Genomic DNA, 21,429 nt, shown 5'->3' with positions numbered 1-21,429 from the left:
GGGCTTGGAGCAACCTGGGTTAGTGGAAGGTGTCCCTGCCCATGGCAGGGGGTGGGACTGGATGGGCTTTGAGGTCCCTTCCAGCCCAACCATTCTGTGATTTGTACTGGCAAACAAAGACCTTTTCGTTCTTCTCAAGAGGAAAATAGAAATGTTGGTGGAACAGGAGGCACTCTTGAAGTTACCATGCTATGAGGAAGAGACACAGAGTCTTTAAGATGCTTTACTGTGTTATTAGCAATAACTGTAGCAGCATCCCTGCTTTTTGAGCAGCTGGATAACTTAGGTTGTATCCAGCCTCCAGCCCTGACACTACGGACAGGGATCCTGGCAGAGGTTTCTCCTGTTTGGGGTGGAATTCATCCTGCACAGCACAATGCTGCTAAGAATAAGCACTGAAGGAGTAGATCTAGTGCTGGTGGAGAAAATGTGTCATTGTTGAGGCAAACCTTAAATCCCATTCAGAACATGCTATTTTTGGCTCTTTGTTGGATGTTTGCCACATCCTCTGGTACCTGAACTGGGTATTTTCTGTGTTCATGTTTAATTTAACAAATACCTGTTCTGTCATTGTCAACCAGCTTAGCCACAACCTGCCTGGGCTCTGCAGTGAGTTGTCCCCGACCCAGAGCAGTGAAAAATTAAGGACATGTCAGCAGAGAAATTTAAATACAGAATTTGGGGGAAAGATATTATGCAATTATACGTTCAATAAACTAAAACTAATGGCAGTTTGAAGTGAGCTGTTTTGAGACTGTGATGAGGCAGGTATCTATAAAAAAGGTAATAACAGCCTGTGTTGGCAGCTTTGTGTGTTTAGCACTGAAGCAGAAACACCTGCCCTCAGCAGGCAGGGGCTTCTTCCCAAGCTGCTGCTCAGGCCTGGAGCCCACGCAGTGCTGATGAAGAGGAGGCACAGCTGCCTCCACCCCTCGTTTTTCAAAGTGCACACAGCACAAGAAATGCCAACACATGGTGCCAGCAGTGGTGTTGGTGCTACCTGTGCTGTTGTTGGTTGCCCCCAGCTCTTTGACCTGGTGTACCGGGAAGAGACTTTGCTCAACGTCATCAAGAGCGTCACCCGCAACGGGCGCTCCATCATCCTCACTGCCGTGCTGGCCCTCATCCTGGTCTACCTGTTCTCCATCGTGGGGTACCTCTTCTTCAAAGATGACTTCATCCTGGAAGTGGACAAGCTCCCTAACGAAACCTTGCTGCCAGGTCAGTGCCAGTGGCTCGTCTCCATGGGTTATGTTGGAGAAAGTAACAGGCTGTTGTTCCCGGGGCATTGACGGGACAAGGGGAAATGGCCTCCAGCTGTGCCAGGGGAGGGTCAGGTTGGACATCAGGAGGAATTTCTTCCTGGAAAGGGTGGTCAGGCACTGGCAGGGGCTGCCCAGGGAGGTTTGGAGTCCCCACCCCTGGAGGTGCCCAAGGAAGGCCTGGCCGTGGCACTGAGTGCTCTGGGCTGGGGACAAGGTGGGGATCAGGCAGAGGGTGGGCTCGGTGATCTTGGAGGTCTTTTCCAACCTCAGTGATTCTGGGATTCTGTGAAATAAAAATGCTTTTATGGTTGAATTTAAAAGCATTGAATGCGTAAATCAAAGTCCTGTGCCCTTCTAAACTCAAGGACAATACACTGCTCTAAATGCCTCGTAATTACACACTGAATATGAAGAGGTACCTTGGTATCTGAGAAGTCAAGATGTCAAACCACCCATTTGATTGCCCATTTTCTGGTTTTAGATCGCACAGAGCCAGGTGAGACCATGACTGGCGAGTTCCTCTATTCAGATGTCTGCAAAGCAGGGAGCAGTGAAAACTGCTCTTCCATCATTCCTTCAGACCGTGAGTGTCCACTCTGGAATTCCTAACTCAAACCCTGAATTTTCACTTTTTTTTCCAGTTAAACACCTTCAATTTAAAAAAAAAAAAAATTATTTACAAAATCCTATGTAATAAATTTGGAAACAAAGCTATCATGAGACGAACTTGAAATATCATTAATTTAGGCCAACAGCATAAATAACATTTGTTACATGAAGTGATTAAACCAGAGAAACTTAGGAGCAAACCAGACTTATAAAACAAACTGCCATACTCTTTAATTTTCTCCATCAATTGGAGAAGGAAGCGATGCAGTTTGCCTCTTTGCAAAGTTTATTATTTTAAAACATTAGGCTATTAAATGTGATCTCAGAGGATAATGCCCTGTGAAATATGGTTTATTGGCAGCATTATTCTATCTGGCAAACTAAGGAAACTGTTTTTAATGTCGTATCAGGAAGTACTCAATGGATTAAGTAGACAGGATAGGTTTGGGGGGTTTGGAGATCAAAAAAGTGAGATATTGCTTGGGTATTGAAATATTTCAGTTTTATTTCCTAGAAAATGTTATTTCCTTGTTGGAGATTTGCAGTGCTGGCTGGGAGGGGCAGACAGGGCACAGCTGTTTCTGTCAGAAGTGGAGCTCCTGCATGGCCATCGAAGGTCAGCCATGGCCACGAGCCCCTGCTCACAGGAGGAGAGGGCTCTGCTTTGCTCCACTGTCCTCTTTGAGAAACTAAAATTCAGCCTGGATACAAGAAAAGCTGCTTTATTCATCTCCTATACTCTGGCTGCAGGAAGGAAAGCTCCAGAGATGTTTTTATATCACAAATAATCAACCTGGTACCAGAGTCTTGTGTGGCCAGGGATGTTCATGATGCCCCATCTTTGGCCACTGCTCTTGGGTTTTGGCTCTTCCAGGATTGCACAGGGGTTTGGGCCTTTCCAAGGCTGGCTGTGAGAAGGTGGGATCTGCTCCTGAGCATTTCTGTGATGAAATGAAGGTCATGAGGCTTTTAATGGGTACAGGGAGAGTATATGAGGTTGGGGAATTTTAATTCTAGCAGTTCTGCAAGTGAAACTGTGAAGATGGAGCCTTCAGCCAAGTGAAGAGAAGGTCAAAAAAAGTGTGTTGCTTTTCTAGCAAAATGCTGTTTCCACAAGCAGTGATATTTTAGCCATTTGAAAGCTCTGAGTGGAAGTTGCCATTTTGAGTGCAGCCCAAAGGCTGTGCAATCTGTCAGGCACCAAGGGAGAGTGGAAGAGGCAACACTTTGTCCTCTGAGCTGTCAAAAAGCTTGGATTCTGTATAAACAGGCATCTGGTGATCTGAGCTGTGCATGAGAACAGGGATGGGAAGAGAGATTTAACCAAGTCACAGGCAGCAGTTCAAGCACAAAAGAAAACTAGTGGTGGGGAGAGGAGGGCAGGGATGAGATGTGCTCCCATGGTGGCTCTGGAGAGGGTCTAGCAGAGGCCACAAAGATGATGAGGAGTCTGGAGCATCTCTAATGAGGAGAGACTGTTTAGGGCCTGTTCAGTCTAGACAAGACTTAGAGGGGATCTCATCTACCCATATAAATGTCCCCAAGGGGTATCAGGAGGATGGCTCCAGACTCTTTTCTGTGGTGCCCAGTGACAGGACAAGGAGCAATGGCCATGAACTTCAGCACGAGAAGTTCCACCTCAACCTAAGGAAGAACTTCTGTCCATGGAGGGTGGAGAGCACTGCAACAGCTGCCCAGGGAGGTTGAGGAGTCTCCCCCTCTGGAGACATTCCAAACCCACCTGTGTCACCTGCTCCAGGTGGTCCTGCCTTGGCAGGGGGTGGCACTGATGATCTCCAGAGGTCCCTTCCAACCCCACCCGTTCTGGGATGCTCTGGGGGAACCACAGGGGTTTGCAACAGGGGCTGGCAGTCTGAGGGGGTAGAGAGCATACCCAGCAAAGAATGGAGAGAATGATTTAGAGCTAATCTGGGCTTTGCAACGTGTCTTTGCTTGCTGTGCTCACAGAAGTGCTCACTGAAGAAATGGAGGAAGAGAACAAGGAGCATACGTGCGAGACACTGCTGATGTGCATTGTTACTGTACTGAGTCACGGGCTCAGGAGCGGGGGTGGAGTAGGTGATGTGCTCAGGAAACCTTCCAAAGAGGTAAATTAGCACTGGCTGGGGGTGGAAGAGTGATAACCATGTAGGGCTGGGATCTTCTGCTGGGGAAAATGTGTGTACACTGCCTTGAAACACATGTAGGAACAGCGACGAGGAGGGACCACGCTCGTCTTTGTAACGTGGTTACACCTCCGTGGGATCAGATGGAACAGCAGCCAGTTCATACAAGCTTCTACCCATTCTATTTTAGGGATTCTTTAGCTTGTGAGCTGTCCAGAGCCGGGCCCAAAAAAACCAGAAATGGGGCAGCCAACAGTCTGTGCTTTGGGAGTTCAGGAGCTGAAGGAATAGGTAGAAGCTTGTGAGAGGCCGCAGATGGAAATGCTGTGGTAGCTGCTGGATGCCAGTGGCACGGGTTTCTGTGGGAGCATCCCTAGGGAAAGGTCATGTGTCAAATGGAATGGATGAGAGGACAAGGGACTGAGCAAATTCAGTGAATGGTGTTAAATTCCAGTAAAATACATTATGGTCCACACTGATGCTCTGTTGATATACAGCAGGTAATATAAGGATATAATTTGGATGGGCTTCAGGGAGGGGTGAGAACAAATTTCCATGTGTGAGAAGAGTTTTTCCTCTTGTGAAAATGAGAGCAGTCCAAAAACTTGGACACAGGAAGAGCAGCTCTGTAGAGATCCCACACTGGTAGTTGATTAATTTGGTTTTTCTTTAGTGGTTTTGCATTTTAGTCTCACTTAATGGTTTGTGAGTTACCCTTGGAGAGCATCAGCAATGGAGCCTCTGAGGGGAGGGGGTGTGGGGCAGTGCAGTGGTAGGGGTTAGGTGGGCACCTATTTGAGTTGGTAATAATTAAAGTTTCTGTCTTGCAGGAACCTCTCTTTGCTGCTAGAGTGATATATGATCTCTTGTTCTTCTTCATGGTCATCATTATTGTCCTCAACCTGATTTTTGGGGTGATCATTGACACTTTTGCTGATTTAAGGAGTGAAAAACAGAAGAAGGAAGAAATTTTAAAAACTACTTGCTTTATTTGTGGTAAGTGTGGAGACACACTTAAGAATAAGGGGTTACTCTGTGTGAGTCAGGGATAGCTGCAAACTCACAGGAAAAAAGTCTGGAATTACTGGCTGTTCCTCTTTGCATTTCCCAGCCAGTCCTTGGGTACCACATGCACTGGAGCTTGGCAGCAGAAAGAGATAAGGAATGCTCAGGATACCATTTTTCCTCAAATCTTTACTTTCTGTTCCTCCTCTGCCTCAAAGAATAGTTTCCTATTGGAACAGGGTTGATTTGAGTGGTGCCTGTGAAAGTTTTTCCCGTCAGGAGATTTGGAATGAAGGTGCTGTGGTTGACTGACATGGTCCTGCCATGTTGCATAACACACAGCTGGCAAGGGGGAACCTTGGGAAGATGCTGCAAAGCAAACATTGCTTTTGCTCAGTTTGCCTAAAAATAGGAGATGTGTTATCAAAACCACAAAGTGGTTGCATACAGGGCTGCTACCTTTTTTAACCAACATTTTTCTGTTACATATAATAAATATGAGCATTACTTGTTATACCTTCTTTCTCCTTCCCTTTCTCTTCTCCTTCCCTTTCTCTTCTCCTTCCCTTTCTCTTCTCCTTCCCTTTCTCTTCTCCTTCCCCTCTTCTCTTCCTGGGCATCTGTCAGAGTTTATCCCTGTTATTCAGTGTCCATTCCAGAATGGTTGTGACTTTAACAAGTGTAGCAGCCTGTAGAAATGAGCTTTGTCCTTTAGAGCTCCTTTTGCTGGTCCCCAGCTGGGCAACACTGAGGGTTGTACGTGTGTCCCTCTCGTAGGTTTGGAGAGAGATAAGTTTGACAACAAGACAGTCACGTTTGAAGAGCACATCAAAGAGGAGCACAACATGTGGCACTATCTGTGCTTTATTGTGTTAGTGAAAGTCAAAGATTCCACAGAATACACAGGACCAGAGAGTTACGTGGCAGAAATGATCAAGGTGAGTTTGGAGTTTTGCTGGTTTTTAATAGATTAGCCCGATCTGCTGGAATATTTGGTAGGTGTACTGCTCTGTGTTGGATTTATTTTGTCACTGTACCTGTGACTTCCCAACCTCCAAAACAGTCTGTGTGTGCTGGAGCAGGTGACAGTGAGTGGTGACAGCCAGGTAGCCTCCCTGGTTTTAAATTGGGTGAAGAGAAGCTGTTCTGTCTTAAATCCACATTTAGGGAGAGTATTTTCAGCCTGATGGAAGTGTCTGAAGCACAACAAACAGGTTATAACCTATGCTGGTTTAAATACCTCCAACTGACTTGTAGGATTTATTGTCATATGATTTGAGCTTATTATTGGAAAGAACTACAGTTAATATTTACACAATTGGAAGAGCTTTTAATGAGAGAATTAAAAGCCTTGTCTCTGCCAAGCTGCGGGTTCAGAGCTCGTGGAATTAGATCCGAAACCCCAATCACTAATTTGTGTGTCTTTTGGCTGGGGAGCAAAAGCTGTTTGAGTTATAGCATTTCAAGTAGTGATTTTTTTAAGAGCAGAACACTTTTCTGACTTGCCTTTAGCTCTCCTACCAGAGGTCCCAGCAGGCTTTGAGTGGGCGACCCGTCGTGTCCCGGCCGGGCTGTAAATCCCCCGAGACCTCGGGCAGGTCAAACACGTTATTTTGGGGTCACCAAAGTGTCCGTCCTAGTTCTGGATTCCTGCCTCAGTAATGAGGGCTTAAAGAAATCTTGTGAGCAGTCACCTGATAGAGGATTAGCACAGTGAGATAACCAAGTGCATCACTGCTGCCTTCCAGCCTGGCTGATTATATTGCTCCCTTTCTTTATCCCCCCACAGCATGCATGACTTCAAGGGGGAAGCACTGCACTTCTGAAGTGTTTTTGCTTAGAAAAAAAATTTTGTGTTGTGGTTTTTTGCTTAGAAAAGACAATTTGGTGTTGTGGTTTTTGCTGCTGTTAAAACTAGTTTTAAAAAAAGTTTCAATTAACTACCAATTTATTATTTCAGATTACTTCAGATACAGTTCAAATTAGATAAGAGCCAAAAATTAGTCATTGAATATGTTTGCATGAAACACAAAAACTGGAGAACTTTTATCAGAGTTCCCATTCATTAAGTGTCAGCAAGGGCTAATTACTGTGTGGATGGGAATAGGGATAAATTATGCATAGCCCAAGTGTCTCATGCAGATGCAGTTTGATGTAACCATGTGCTCTAGGTGGAGGTTTGGAGTGTGTCTGTAGCTGGTGGGTTTTTTGCGTTTCATGAGCCAGTTTTCAGTGGAGAACTGACAGCAGGGTCTCCCCAGGTGCTGCTGAATGGGGGGGGTGTGGAATAGGAAGGGAATTTGGTTTGCACCTCAGTGGTCGGTCACGACACAGCCCCGGCGTGTCCAGGGCTCAGGGAGCTGTGTCCTGACTCCAGAGTTCTCAGCATTCCTTAGGAGTGATTTAGCAAATCTTATTCTGCAAATTGGGAGCAATTTCTTTCCATTATCCTTTAACATTAAAAACATCCTTTTCTGCCCTAGAAAATCTGGGTGTAAAACATAATGAATGTGTTTCTTTACCAGACCTGTTTCAAATCCTTCTGTAAGAGTCAGAAATGTTTTCTTCTGTTTAAGATGTATTTAGGGGTGGCTTGGGGCCTGGTCCATATGGTACTCAAGCCTTCTGTCTTCATAGAATCCCAGAATGGTTTGGGTTGGAAGGGACCCTCAGGATCATCCAATTCCACCCCCTGCCATGGGCAGGGACACCTTCCACTAGCCCAGGTTGCTCCGAGCCCTGTCCAACCTGGCCTTGGACACTCCCAGGGATGGGGAATCCACAACCTCAGCCTCTCTGGGCAAAGTCCCATGAATCCAGAAGGACAGGCCAAGGAAAAGCCTTAAATATGTGCGTGATTCCCAAGGTTGAGGTTAACCTGTGGAAGTGATGGGATCCAATGGGAACCTGTGGTTGGGTCATGTCCCCAACCACCAGATTCTCTTGGAAAGCCTCCTTAGGGCATGGCTGGGTTTTAAAGGGATTTTCTTCCCGTATTTCAGACTGAAGGTGGCACTGTAACATCTTGGATAATGACAAAGATGGGGCATGGCTTTGCCATGGGCTGTCAGGTGGGACCATTGCTCAGCTGCACTTTATGCCCATTTTTAGGAGTTGAGGGTAGGAAACATCACATGCCCAGATCATATCCTGTGATGGCACAACACACCTCAAGTGTTTCACCTGTGCTCCAACTCCCAACAAAATATCTGGAGAAAACTCTTGGATTTATGCCCTTTAACAATTGAAAGAAAAAAAATTAAAAATAGAATTTAAAAAATTCCCATTACCATTTAGTATTTGTGGGTTGTTCCAACACCACAGAAGAGTAAAAAAAATGAAGAATTTAGGAGACTAAAATTATATCCACCATCAGTTTGTGAGTTGCATCCAGTGCTGCTTGTACAGGGCTTTAAAAATATTTTAAGCATTGTGGTATCAGAAGAATCCTGGACAACTTCATTTATGGAGGTTAGTGAATATTCAGGAGCTTTGAGTGATCTTGAATTTTGATGTTTTCTTGACTAAAAATAATGTGTGTAGAAAGGCAGTTTGGAGGATTCCCACTGTACTGGATGGATATGGCAGAGCTGGATCATGCCCATAGTGTTCACCCTGCACCCTGCAGGAGCCTGACCACACATGAAAAGAAATTGTAGCCTTGAAAATCAATGATTAACTACAATTCTTTAATGAATTTTTTATTTCTTCATGGACAGAAGCTCATTAAGTTAAAACACAGCATGTGGAAAGAAGTCAACAGGTACACTTAAAAACAGAGTTGAATCTTCAGAAGCATTTTGAGCACTGCAAGACTGACCAAAAAATCAAAACTAGAAAAAAAAAAAGCAGTGATCTGACCTGAGCAACCTGGGCTAGTGGAAAGTGTCCCTGCCCGTGGCAGGAGGTGGGACTGGATGTGCTTTAAGGTCCCTTCCAACCCAAACCATTCTGGGGTTCTGGGATTGTGTAAAACAGAATCTGATGCACTGCACTGACAGTGCTGATGTGTGGCTGTGACCTTGCAGCCCCGGAGCTCCCAGTGCCAGGATGTTCTGGTGCCAGGGTGGGTGTGTTGGTGGGTCTGTGAGCTCAGGATGGTTTGCTTTGGTCCCGTGTGTGTGGGCTGGGCTGCCCTGGGCTTGTAGCTGCATGTCCAGGCTGTGATCAGAGGCTGGAATTCACTGCCAGCTTTTCCCCCCGTAAACAGGGATAATATTCCCTTTCATCAGCAAGGTGAGCATGTGCCTGCTGTGATAGACTGTGTAAAACTCGGGATATCTTAGGAATCTTTGCTGGGAGTCACTGGAGCAGTGCAGGGAGGAATGGGGCTGCTGGGGAAGCTGAGCGTGTGGTCACACCCGAGCTGCTGCCCTGACTCATCCCTGCCCTGCAGTTCCCTTCCCTGGAACCTCGTGCATGTCAGGAGATGGCAAATGGGTTTCAGCAGCTTGGCATGGAGCAGCTCCCCTTTGAAATGCATCCTCGAGCCACCTCCTAATATGGATTTAATAGCACAGGCAGTGCTGCAGGATGTGAGAAAACATCTCTTGGTAGCAGAGATGCTCTTTAATTCCCAGTGTTTATAAAGCTCTCCTGACTGAACTTCCCACCTGGCTTCATCCCTCCAGATGGGCACTGCAGGCAGTGGGACATCAGGATGGATCCATGTCCTGCGAGGGGTGTTTATGTGGGAAGGATGCTGATGGTGCTGCAGAGCTGGCAGCCCAGTGCCTCCCGTGTTTCCCAGGAACAAAGGCCCCCGATTCCTGTGGCTTTGTAGTCACCAGGGAAGATCAGGTGATGTCTGAATAACACCCTGTGTGTGGGAGGGGGGATCCACTTATCGCCTTGGCCAGACATTGACATCCACACCCAGATGACTAATGTGAACTCGCTGCAACTCCCTGCAGATTAGTTCATTTAAAGGGCTTATCTTCCCAGCCTGTCTTGAGAATTCCTCCTGGAGTTTTCTGCCTTTGCCTGCAGTGGCTGTGGCAGCCTGGCCAGCACAGCTGTCACCAGGGCCTTGGCAGAGCTCTGCCACAACCAGCTGTGTGCAGGCATTTAGAATATGTAAAATTTCTCACTCTGCAGCTCGATACATAGAAAACCACACAGGCACTTGGGTTTTGTGTGCATTCCTAAGCTGTCTGCAGGCAGCTGCGCGGGCTGTCACAGCACAGACAAATATTTGCATGCCCAGCTCTTGCATACCCTGAGCTGCACCTTGATCCGTGTGGGTTCGAGCCACTGTCGGGGGCTTTGTGACACAGATGTGCTTATTAAAAAATAAAGGCTGCTTTGGAAAAGTTTCCAGCACAAAGCTTCCTGCCGAGCTCCTGCAGTTTCCACAGGTTTTTAATCCAGGCAGGATCTGTGTCATTAACACCCTTTATTACAAAAATGAGGCAGAGGTGTGAGGGTTGCCCAAGTTCCAACATCCAGAGCGAGGGTGCTGAGTCCCGTCTGGATTGTGTTGTCATTTGAAAATGAACCATTTACAAATAGGAGTGATGGCAGAGATATCTTTCAAGAAATTTGGAATGGAAATGAAGGCTACAGACTTCCTTTTGTGCCCTAATTCGCTTCTGTGTAAAAACCTAGAGATTTAACTATATTGTTGGGCTTTTTTCCTTGTCTCTTGAGGTCTGTGCTGTAATGGAAAGTGTTTCTGATTCTGGTTTGAGTGTGACTTTTGCCAAGGCAGAGCTTCCTGGTAATCAAAGACAAGGTTCCATCAGTCAGTGTCAATACGTCCTTCCAGAAGTGCAAGTTGGAGTTGAAACCTCTCCTAAGGAGTTAATCATTGGCCCTGACAGTCACTGTGCTCTGAAACCCAGCAAGAGTGTGGGATTCAGCACCTGCAGGAGGCTCAGGTCACGATGGCTTTGAAGGGTGACTGTCCCAGGCTCTCCATGAAATAGAATTCAGCAGGAGGTGGCCAGGACTGGGTTTGGACTGCAGCACCTGCAGGCATGACAAGGGCAGGCCATGATGCTTCACAACTGGGACATTTCAAAAGGGGCTTAATGATTCCAGCACCGGTGACAGATGTGTACACATGAAATTAGAGTCCGAGAAAGTGTTAAAACTCAGTTATGTTCATCTGACATTTGTGCCTGGAAATCCTGTACTGGGGGCAAAGTCAAATAGGAAAGATTTGTCATATCAATACTTTGCAAAACAGTAGAGAACAGCCCGTGCAAATAACTGTTATAGATGAGGAAACTGGGGGTTTGGGGCTCCCAGTCACAGTGATGCTGGTGCAGACTGGGAGGGGAGGAGGAGGACTGAGAAGGTCAGGATGTGAACTGGAGCTGACAGTGCTGAACTTGGTGGTGTCCTCCCAACAAGCTGCATCTTGAGATATCTAGGCAGAGTTAGCCAATATAATTACAGGGTTAATCAACAAATAATGGCAGAGGCATGGAAGAGCCAAGAGGTGTGTTTGGCAGCAGGCCCTGGGCTGCTGGAAACACTGTGTCATAGGCACGGGCTGAGCTTCTTGTTCAGATAGCGAAAGAACTTGTTCCACCCTTGGAATCATGGTTAAGGTGCAAACCAGGAGCTGCACAGGGAGAAACGGTTGGTCAACCTCATCTTCCCCAGCACTGGCACAGGTTGCCCAGAGAAGCTGTGGCTGCCCCATCCCTGGGAGTGTCCAAGGCCAGGCTGGACGGGGCTTGGAGCAACCTGGGACAGTGGAAGGTGTCCCTGCCCATGGCAGGGGGTGGAATGAGATGATCTTTAAGGTCCCTTCCAACCCAAACCATCCTGAGATTCTTGGGAGGTGTGTGAGCTGGCTGCCCTGTGGTGGGCTGCAGGATGCTGGCAGTAACCTTACATTGGCCCAGTGCTTGGTTTTCCCTGATAAACCACCCAGTATCCATGCTGGGAATCTTGGGCATCCCCATTGACCAGGCAAAGGTTTCCCTTTGGCTGAACGTGTGGAAGAAAAGGGCCTGGACGGATGAAAGCAGGAGGAAAGGCTTGGGGCCAGGTGTGGGGAATGGGATGTTTGCATGATATGCTGGGGTTTGGGTGGGTCCCAAACAGCTGGCAGGGTGGGTGCCGTGTCCTCGCTCCTGGAGCTCTGCCAGCGCCTGCCTGGGAGAGGGGAAACCATCGAGGGTGACACACTGGGGAACACGAACCGCTGGGTCTGTGGGGCTGGGTGGGACCAGAGAGCCCCAGGGGGCCATGTGTGCCCAGGAGTGTCCCGGGCTGGGCTGAGCTGTCCTGAGTCACCGCTGCCGCCGCCTCCCTCCCGGCACTGCCGCAGCCGTGAGCCCCTGGAATGTGGTGGTGTAACATGGCCCACCGCAAACAGGGATCCAAACACCCAGAGGGGGTTGGTGTGGAGAGGTGGCCTTGTCCTTCCAGCAGGAGTCAGGATGTGGCCTTCAGGGATCCCCAGCAGGGCCGTGCCCTGCAGCCCCTCAGGCTGGGTGGTGCTTGGCTCAGCTCGAGTGAGTCACCTGCAGCAGAACTCCCAGGGATGGCCAGGGAGGATCACTTCGTACAGGGACACAGTCATCCTCCACTTGGGAATGGTGTCTGTCTCCAGGTTCCCTGCTCTGCACCAGTATAAGTGGCACTTAGGTATTTAACCTGTGGCACCAGTGCAGAGGAGGTTGGTACACCATAAACCCTGTGTCATCAGCCTCCTGGTTAATGACACGGAGCGTGTGAGGAGCTGAAAAGGCTCTGAGTGTGGAGGAGGGACAGAGGGACAGTGTCAAGTGCTGGTTTTTATGCAGAGGGGAGAAGTGCAGCTCAGTGTGGAAGAAGTGATGGTGAGCCCTTTGCAGCAGAGAAAGAACCTGACGTGGGGCTTTTTCCAGGAAGGACAGAAAAGACCCAGGAGGATTCCCATCTCACCACAAACAAACAGATTAATTTTCGAACTGCTTCACAAAGCTGTTTATTAGATGTGTGGGTCTGATTTTTAACTTCACATGACAGAAACTGAAATTTGCTGCTCTCACCTTCCCCTGCTTGTGTTCAAGAAACAACTGGATGAGGCACTCAGTGCTCTGGTGTGGTTGACAAGGTGGGGATGGGTCACAGTCTGGACTCGATCTTGGAGGTCTTTTCCACCCTGAATGATCCTGTGGTTCTGTAAATGATGCTGCTGGGCAGCCTTCTGCTGGCAGCTGTAGGGATTTATTTTGGAGAGCATTGAGTTAGCCCTTAGCACCCCATAACTGTTATGCACAGGGATAGCTGGGTAAATAGAGACCCAGGAGAGGAGCAGCGAGTCCTCGGGGCGCCGGCAGCGGGGTGAGCCCCAATCCCTGCCGTGAGCACCGTCCCGTGCCCCGGGAGCAGGGCTGGTGCTCTCCTGGCACGGCTCACGCTGAGGTTGCCTCAGAGCCTTTCCTAGAACCAACTCTTCAGCAGAAGCCGGGAGGAGCCAGCACTTCTCAGAATGAATCGCATGTGCATCATGCAGCACCGCTTCCTCTTTTTCCAGGCGTGGACGGTCAGCATCACCCCCGTGTTTGAGACTGAGCGATATTTGCTTTACAAGAGGGACTTTTCCAACTTTACCTAGAAAAGAGCTAACCCGAAACCCAGCCCTTGCGGTCAGGGGCTTCCGGCAGCGGCTCCGCTCGCTCCGGCTGCTGCGGCGGGAGCTGCCGGTGCCGGGAAGAGGGAGCCTGGCACACCAGGAGCCCCGGCAGGAGCGCAGCAGGCAGTGCAGAACAGCATCGCTGTGTGGGTGCCAGCAGCCCCTCGGGGATCACGGGGCAGCCCTTCCCTTCACGGCTCACTTGGTGCCTCTGAAACGCTTCCAGAGCTGCTGCGAGGGACGTGGCGCTGTGTCTTTAAAGGCGCCCCGTGGGTGTTGAGCTGAAATTCAGCAGAAACTAGATTGTGAGATATAAATCTTTGATTGACCCTGGGATGGCAGCGTTGTCCGGGGCAGTGCTGGGGGGTGGACAGCCCCTGACCTCCCAGCATTCCTGCCCAGTTCTGTTTGCACCAGCTCTGCTTCAGGCATCAGTGTTTGTTTGGTCATAAGAAAACACCCCCAGGCCCCCCAGCAGGGCCAGGGACGGGTGTTCAGACCGCACTCTGTGTCAGCAGGTTGGTCACATCCAGCTCCTCTCTGCAGGGCTGGGGGAGGCTGAAGAACAGGCTGAAGGTTTCCCATGGAGTGGTGGGATTGCAGGATAGTGTGTGGAGAAGGAGGTGTGCCCCTGTGTGCAGGCAGCTTCCCTGCTGCCCTCTCCAGAGGGTCCCGGCACCGCCAAGGGCAGCAGCACTGGGCCAGCGTTACCTGCAGCCCTGTCCCCATGGCCCCTCACACAGGGTGTTTTCCCAGGCCATGTGGGGGGACACTCCCTTATTTCTTGCTGGGTGGCACCTGGACATGTCCAGATAAATACTGGGTTTGAGTGGTGCTGATGACTTACATGGAATGGGAGTGGGGAAGCAGATCACACACAGCCCAATGACATGGGTGGGCAGAGTGATGTCCAGGTCCTTCCCCAGGCCTGTCACTGTCACTCTGTCTCTGCACAGGGACTTTCCAGGTGCCCCATTAACTCTTCCACGGGGGGATCAGCACTTAGCAGGGGTATTGCCAGTTCCAAGTGAACAGTGAGCCCTGTTCTCCATCTCAGCAGGGGCCCAGGAGGGCTGTGTCTCCTTTTTGTCAGCATTCTCATTCCTCAGCCCTCAGAGTTCACATGGAGTTTTGGTTTCAATCTTTGACCACTGCCATGAGAACTAGAGAGGTGCTTTGTTGGTTTTCCAAATCAAAGCCAAGATTTACCAACTTTGAGAGCTGGGGCTTTCAGAAACCCAGAGTCTGAAACCTGTGAGGAGCCTGCAGGAGCTGTGGGTGCTGGTTTGAGTTCCCCAGCTGAGACTGCCCAGCTCCTCCGGGGCCTGGAACGATCGAGTCGCAGCCTCTGCAGCAGCATTCGCTTATATTGCAAAGTAACCCTGAAAGTGCTTGGGTATTTGTTAACAACACACTGCAGGTAGGGAAGGTTGATGCTTCCCTCACCCCCTTCATCATTCTTGAGGATGGGGCCTGGGAGTGCTCTGGGGATGGCCTTGGAAAGCTCACCTTTTTGGGAAGGAAGAGAATAATAATATTTCTGGAGCAAGAAAGGTGCTTCAAGGCTCTCATGTCTGCCTAGAAACCTCAGGACATGGGCCTGAGGGTCCAGGCAAACCTACAAATACAAATTGCATTTTAGTCTAATTTGTTTTGTCCTCGAAAACCTCCAGCCTGGAGGAACAGAGGGCTGAGAACAGTTGGTTTAGTTTGTTTTCCCTGGGTGGGGAGCTGCTGGACCCGAGCACTAGTGCTGAGCTGCCCTCTCCTCCCTAATGAGGGTTTTACTACAGCTGGAAGAAAGCAGTGAAATGTTGCCTGTTCCTACTATTAAACCTTAATTGTGGGACTGGCATTCCCTAAAGTCCAAAATATTTTGGCACTTGTCTTGATAAAGGCATATTTTTTTGGTACATGGTTTTTTTTCTTTTATTAGCAGAAACCATCTGCCCTGTAAACAGAGATCAGGAGCAAACAGCCTTGCTGGCAGTTCTGTATCACGTGGGGATGCTGTGGTGCCTGCATGGGAAAGGGCCTGCTTTCTGCCTTCTCATCCCAGCAAGAGGAAACTCCAGGCACATCAGAAGCAGCTAATTTAAGCTGATGAGTCTTGGCATCGCATCTGAATTGCAGAGGGGATGTGACAGTAGCTCTGTGGAGAGGTGCACAGCCCTGCTTTAAGCAGGATGGATGCTCCTGGGAATGGGGGAGCACAGGGGAGGGAGTGGGTTCAAGCTGGAGATTTAGGCTGGGAATGGCAAAAAGCCAGAGAGTTTGCCATGCCCTAAAAATCAGCTGAGCCCAGCAAAGAGCCTGTCCAGCACAGTGGGGTGAACTTTGGTCGCCGTTACTCATCGATGGGGATTATTTTTGGTTACCAGCATCCCATGGTGTCACTGCAGTCGCCCATCAGCAGCTCTGCTTTCTTTAAAGCCTCACCAGCTGTTGCAGTGTCACCTGTGAGACCACACACAGCCTTATCTCAGCCAGCCCCAGTTTAGCTTCCATTTCAGAGCATATCTCCAGCGTGGGAGGAGAACCAGACTAGATGGGAAACCAGTTTGCTGTTGAACTGTAAGGTGTCAAGGCGCGGTGTGCACCCCTCCTCCTCTCTTGTGGCTTTCTGTTCCGCTCCTGCTTTTATTTTTAACGTCTCTGGCATGTACACAGTGCATGTGTGAGCCTCTGTACATGCCCATCAAACTGAGTGTGTGTCCACTGACATTCCCAACAGTAACTGCAAAGTGGAATATTAGAATATTAGTGTGGATGAATGAAAACTTTACTATAAGCGATGCATTGTGACGTATCTGTTTTAGCCTGAACCAGTCAGATTATGATTTTCTTTTTCATTAAAAGGGAAGTATTTCAAACATGGAAGTATTTCCAGGAAGAACAAGGTTTCTTTCATCAGAAAGCACAACCAAGCTTCACTAACCAAAAAAGTGCACCAGCTTTATTAGCAGAAAATGTTCCACAAACACAAATGAAAAGATTACAAGGTGGCAGTGGATTTCCAGCAGTGGGAAATGCTTGTCCAGACGTGAAATCTGGGCTGATTTAATATCCAGGGTTAGTGTATTTATACTGAAGTGTCTGTGAAGGGGAAAGGGTGGGGGGTGAGTTGCTGGGAGGAGAAGCTGGCACTGAGCAGCCCTAATTTCCAGCAGTCATGGCTGCAGCGCCTCGTTGCCCTGAGCAGGTGATTTTGCAAACTTTCCAGTAAGATGCAAATGCAGTTAACTCAGAAACTGCAGAGCTGTGTATCCAAGGAATGGCCCCATGTGTCATTATAGCTCTGTCTGTGCTCAGCCCTGCACTCTCTGGGGTGCAGGTTTTCACCTGGCAAACACTAACTGTGACCTGCTGTTGATTCCTAGGAGAGAAACCTGGACTGGTTCCCCCGGATGCGGGCCATGTCCCTGGTGAGCAGTGACTCAGAAGGGGAGCAGAACGAGCTGAGGAACTTGCAGGAGAAGTTGGAGTCCACCATGAAGCTTGTGACCAACCTCTCTGGCCAGCTGTCAGAGCTGAAGGATCAGGTAAGGGAGCAGATGGGCGGCCTCACATCCCTATGGGCAGGACACAGCTCTGCCAGCCTCTCACACCGAGGGGTGTTTCACAGCTCCACAGCTTCTGCAAACCCCAGGGACAACTTGTCTAAAGTAACTTAGGAAAGAAGTGAACAAACCAAATGTCCCTCCAGAGCCCGTGCCCCAGCTGACCTGCCTGCTGCTGACCCAACCAGCGTGTTCCAAAGGGGGCACCTCCACAGAGGGAAAACTTGCCTTGAAAAAATCACCACTGATGTATTTAAATCAGTCCTGGCTGGGGCAGGGAGCCTGTGTGTGTGTTGTTGTTGTTGTTTGGGGTTTTAACCCGAGGACCTGAGCAGGCTCCTGTCACTCAGAGGGTGTGATACCGATACAGGGGCTGTGTCACTGCACGGACCTCAAAACCCACCGAGAAACTGGAGAAGCGCTTGAGTGGTTACTGGTGCTGGTCCCTCTGTTCTGTCACTGCCACTGCAGATGTGATTTGGCTGCTGCCACACTCCAGCCTGCAGCATAGAGATCCCCACGAGATGTTTTGCATTGCACCATGTGTTGCTGCTGCGTAACATGTGAGTGCTCCACAAACCTCGGGGTGTTTTTTTGGTGCAGCAGGTTTTCTGCAGCAGGGCTTTGAGGACTTGTGTTTACTCCTGGCTTGGCTGGGCATCATGGGGCTGGTTCCCAGCCCAAGCCCAGCGATGGCTTTGTCAGAGCCACAGAGGCAGCAGGGCTTGAGCTCGTGTTGTCCGTAGGGATTGCAGCTTAACGGGGAGGAACAGGGAAAATGCTGTTGCCTGCGCTGGCGGGAGCTGTTTGTGGTGGCTGCTTATCTTTGTGCATTAATAACCTGAGCCAGATGGTTCAATTAGTTAAATTTATATAGGTATCAGCACTGGATAAGATTAATTGCTGACTTGCACCCGGGGCAGTCGATGGAGCTGCCCAGGGCTGGAAAGGCCAGGCAGCTTTGGGCATTATCTCCTCAGATGTGCCCTGCCTGCTGTGGCACAGCTGGCACAGCTTTGCCAGTGCTGATCCAGCCCCTGCTTTCCATCTCTGCTCGGGCTGGCTGGGGTGCTCCATAAGCCAGTTATCTTCAGGGAGACATGAGTCTCTGGAAGGCAGTGCTGACAGATCCCGGCTCCCTGCCTTCCGATCACGCTCTGCAGTGGGGACGGAGCTGGGCCCTTTTCCCGAACACCCCGTGGAGCACAAGGAAGGGATTAACATGTGGGACTGGGAGCAGACAGCCTCGCTGCTCTGGGCTGTAATTAGTTCTCAGGCACTGTGCCACAGAGCCCCTTGCTCCAGTTGGTCTGAGGATGGAGGGCAGAGGCAGTTGCTCTTTTGTCTGGGCTTCAGTACTTGCCGGGCAGTGGTTTTGCTGTTTTGCCTGGAAGCAATTATCTTGAAACATGTGTCTTGTGTCTCCCTGCTGAAGGGTCTGACTCAAAGTGGTCTGCAGTCACCAGGAGTCTTTCCACCGGCCGCAGCCAGCGCTGGCTCACGACACATTTATTTCTGAAGCTTGCAGCCCTCTTGGCTGACCAAGCACTAAAACCCCTTCTCGCTCTTTGTGAAAATAAGAATGAAGGGTTTAGCTTTTAGAGAGCTATTTGACTGTAAAAGCAAGAGAGGAAACCAGCTTCATTAATGTGGTGATAGCTTTTAGGAATTCCCCTAAGTACTATTATTGAGAGCCCTGCTGAAGATGCAGGATGCTCCAATTATGTACCAAAGCCAGTATATCCCTCCTCCTGATCAGGAACTGTCTCCAGGAAAAGGAACTAACTCAGGGAACTTTTATTTGTATTTATTTTCTTGTAATTAAATAAAGGGAAAACCTCTCATTCATTTGTTCTTCAAGCTCGTTAGGTTCCTGGAGACTGTAATTGTCAGAACCGGAGCTCCAGCCCGCCTGCTCTCCCAGGGTGCACCCAGAGCCATTAAAATCCTGATCGCTTTAATTCTGTGCAAAAAGATTACCCCAGAATTGTCTGCGGCAGCAGGGGATTAGATGTAATCACCCAGAAATCCTCCCCGGTGCGGCTCCGGTGGCGGAAGGTGTGAGGCATCGCTCCTGGACTCCGACCTCGCTGGGCACCCCCCCCCACCCCCGGGAGCCGAGCTGTGGCAGCACAGCTGTGACTCGGGCTGGAGCAGCACCGTGGGCACGTGGAGTCCAGCTGGGATCCTGTCGTGCCCCTCACCTGTGCCCTGTGCCTGCAGGTCGCTCCAGCTCACCCGTGACCTTTGGAGCAGGGCCATGGCCCCTGTGCAGTCACAGGCGTTATCGGGGAGTCCAGCTCGGCCCAGATGAACCCCAGGCCCCTGGGGCTGTGCTTTGATCCCATCAGCACTATTCCAGGGGCTGGCAGCTCCCTGGAGATACACTGTGTGTGGCTTTTATTGCCTGTTAGCCCAGGTGTGCTGTCACTGGAAAGCTTTTGCAAGAGATTCAGTCTCCAGGTAAATGTGGTGGCAGTAACTTGCTCCCTCCCGCTGCCCTGTGCGCTCCACACAAGCATATGTGTTGTGCAGCATTAATAATGTTCTGCATTAACACTACAATTGCATTTCTCCCTCTTATTTATGCTTGGTTGCTTTATTCTTCCCTTTTTTTAAAGCCACATCTACGAACAGCTGCATCAGGGTGCATTGTCCCTTTTCTACACAGCATGAAAAATAACCACTACAGTCCCTTTTCATTATTCTCTTTTCTTTCCATTTTCATTCCGTGTGTCCTCTGAATTACTTTATTGGTGGTGTGAAGTGCTGACTCTTGGTTTGCTCAGTGAAGCTAATTAATGTAAATGGGCATTTTGAACCAAGTCCTCATGGCCTCTTTGCATTCCCACTTGTGAGTTATCTTAGGAATGGTTGAAGGTTCAGCAGGGAGTAGCTTGGTTCAGCAGGGAGCAATGGGAAGGTCCCTCTCCTCCTGTTTCTGTTCCCTGTGAAGCCTTGGAAGCCTTTTGTGGAAAGAGAACTCCAGAAGTGTGGTGCAGGGGAGCGGCAGGAGCGACCTGGCCCCAGGAGGCTGCGGTCATCCTGCTGGAAAGGGAAAATACCGGCTCTGCCTCCCCTGGGGTCAGGCAGTGAGCAAGGTGCTGGGCTGAGGTCAAGTTTAATTATGGTCTCAGGAGGAATTAAGGTATTTCTGCCATTTCCCTGGTGGTTAAATGAGTGTCAGTGGACACAGAGTGAGAGCCGTGGGGTGCACAGCGTTGCCCAACCTGCAGCACATGCAGGGACCTTTTGGAGGTTGCCCAGAACTGCCTGTTTGGACCAATTCCATTCCTCGCAATGATCTCCAGACCCGAGGTCAGCCACCAGGCACCTGGCATGCCAGGATACCCTGCACCAGATGGGAAACTATCCACCAATGCTGAAAGTGGGGGTTTTAAATACACTCAAGTGGTTCAGTGGCGAACACGGTGGTGGTGCTGGGTTGATGGTTGGACTCAATAGTCTCAAAGGTCTTTTCCAACCTTAAAGATTTGTGACTCTAAGTGTGTTACAGATGAACCAAACGTGCTCACACCATGTCCCTTCTCCTGGAGTTATTGCCACAAGCAGTTACATGGGCTGACATTTGTCATTAAATATCATAAAACTGAAAAATTAGATGGTGGATGTAGATGTTGCAGGAGAAGCAATTGCTGGGCACCCTCAGCCCGAGGGAGGGAGCAGCAGGAGTGGGATGTGAGTGTGGCTGTTGGTGCACGCTGCCTCCATTCCACCATGGATCACGTGCTGTGGGGTGTTGAGCCCTGCAGGTGTCAGGGCTCTGGGGGAGCCCTGTGCCCTCGGGGGTCCAGGGACAAGGCATCCCCTCCCATACTGCTGCAGCCAAGCAGTGGTCACAGCAGGAGCTGTGCAGTGATCCAGCTGTGCAGTGATCCAGCTGTTCCCTCGGGAGCTGTTCCTTACATGACCCGTCGGCTTATGTAAGTTGTCAGGAACCTCCCAAACTTTGAAAAAACCAGAGTGGAGCATTGGATTGTGACCGTTTCTCAAGATCAGTAATAACAAACCTAAACTGTTTTCCATTCCTGGTTGCCCTGATCAGAGGAACATTCTATCTGCTGGGAAGCAGTGATGAAGGTGGGGCTGCCTGGCAGTGAGGTGGTTAAGTCCTGCCTTGGCTTTTGGCAGATAGGGAGGGATGTTGGCTCGCTCCGGATGAGACCGGGAGCGCTGGAGTCTATTCCAGCAAAGGCAAGGGTATTCCCAGCCTGACTGGAGGGCTCGCCCCTTTTTTCCGCCCTCTCCGTGTCTCGTCTGCCTCG

The 21,429-nt window shown here is 49.6% G+C and overlaps 1 protein-coding gene across 1 annotated transcript in view; it reads left to right on the top strand.

Annotated features, from left to right (window-relative positions):
• The window catches only part of ITPR1 (inositol 1,4,5-trisphosphate receptor type 1), a 157,062-nt gene that overhangs the window by 133,878 nt on the left and 1,755 nt on the right, over positions 1-21,429 (top strand). The window contains exons 47-52 of the mRNA XM_017827044.1: positions 1,026-1,221; positions 1,747-1,848; positions 3,843-3,982; positions 4,831-4,996; positions 5,783-5,943; positions 16,964-17,125. Of these exons, the coding sequence (XP_017682533.1) occupies positions 1,026-1,221; positions 1,747-1,848; positions 3,843-3,982; positions 4,831-4,996; positions 5,783-5,943; positions 16,964-17,125 (927 nt within the window). The remainder of the gene's footprint in view (positions 1-1,025; positions 1,222-1,746; positions 1,849-3,842; positions 3,983-4,830; positions 4,997-5,782; positions 5,944-16,963; positions 17,126-21,429) is intronic.

Source organism: Lepidothrix coronata, unplaced genomic scaffold (assembly GCF_001604755.1).
Source record: "Lepidothrix coronata isolate B3197 unplaced genomic scaffold, Lepidothrix_coronata-1.0 Scaffold134, whole genome shotgun sequence".
Lineage (NCBI taxonomy): Eukaryota > Metazoa > Chordata > Aves > Passeriformes > Pipridae > Lepidothrix > Lepidothrix coronata.
This window is presented reverse-complemented; position numbering and strand designations above follow the sequence as displayed.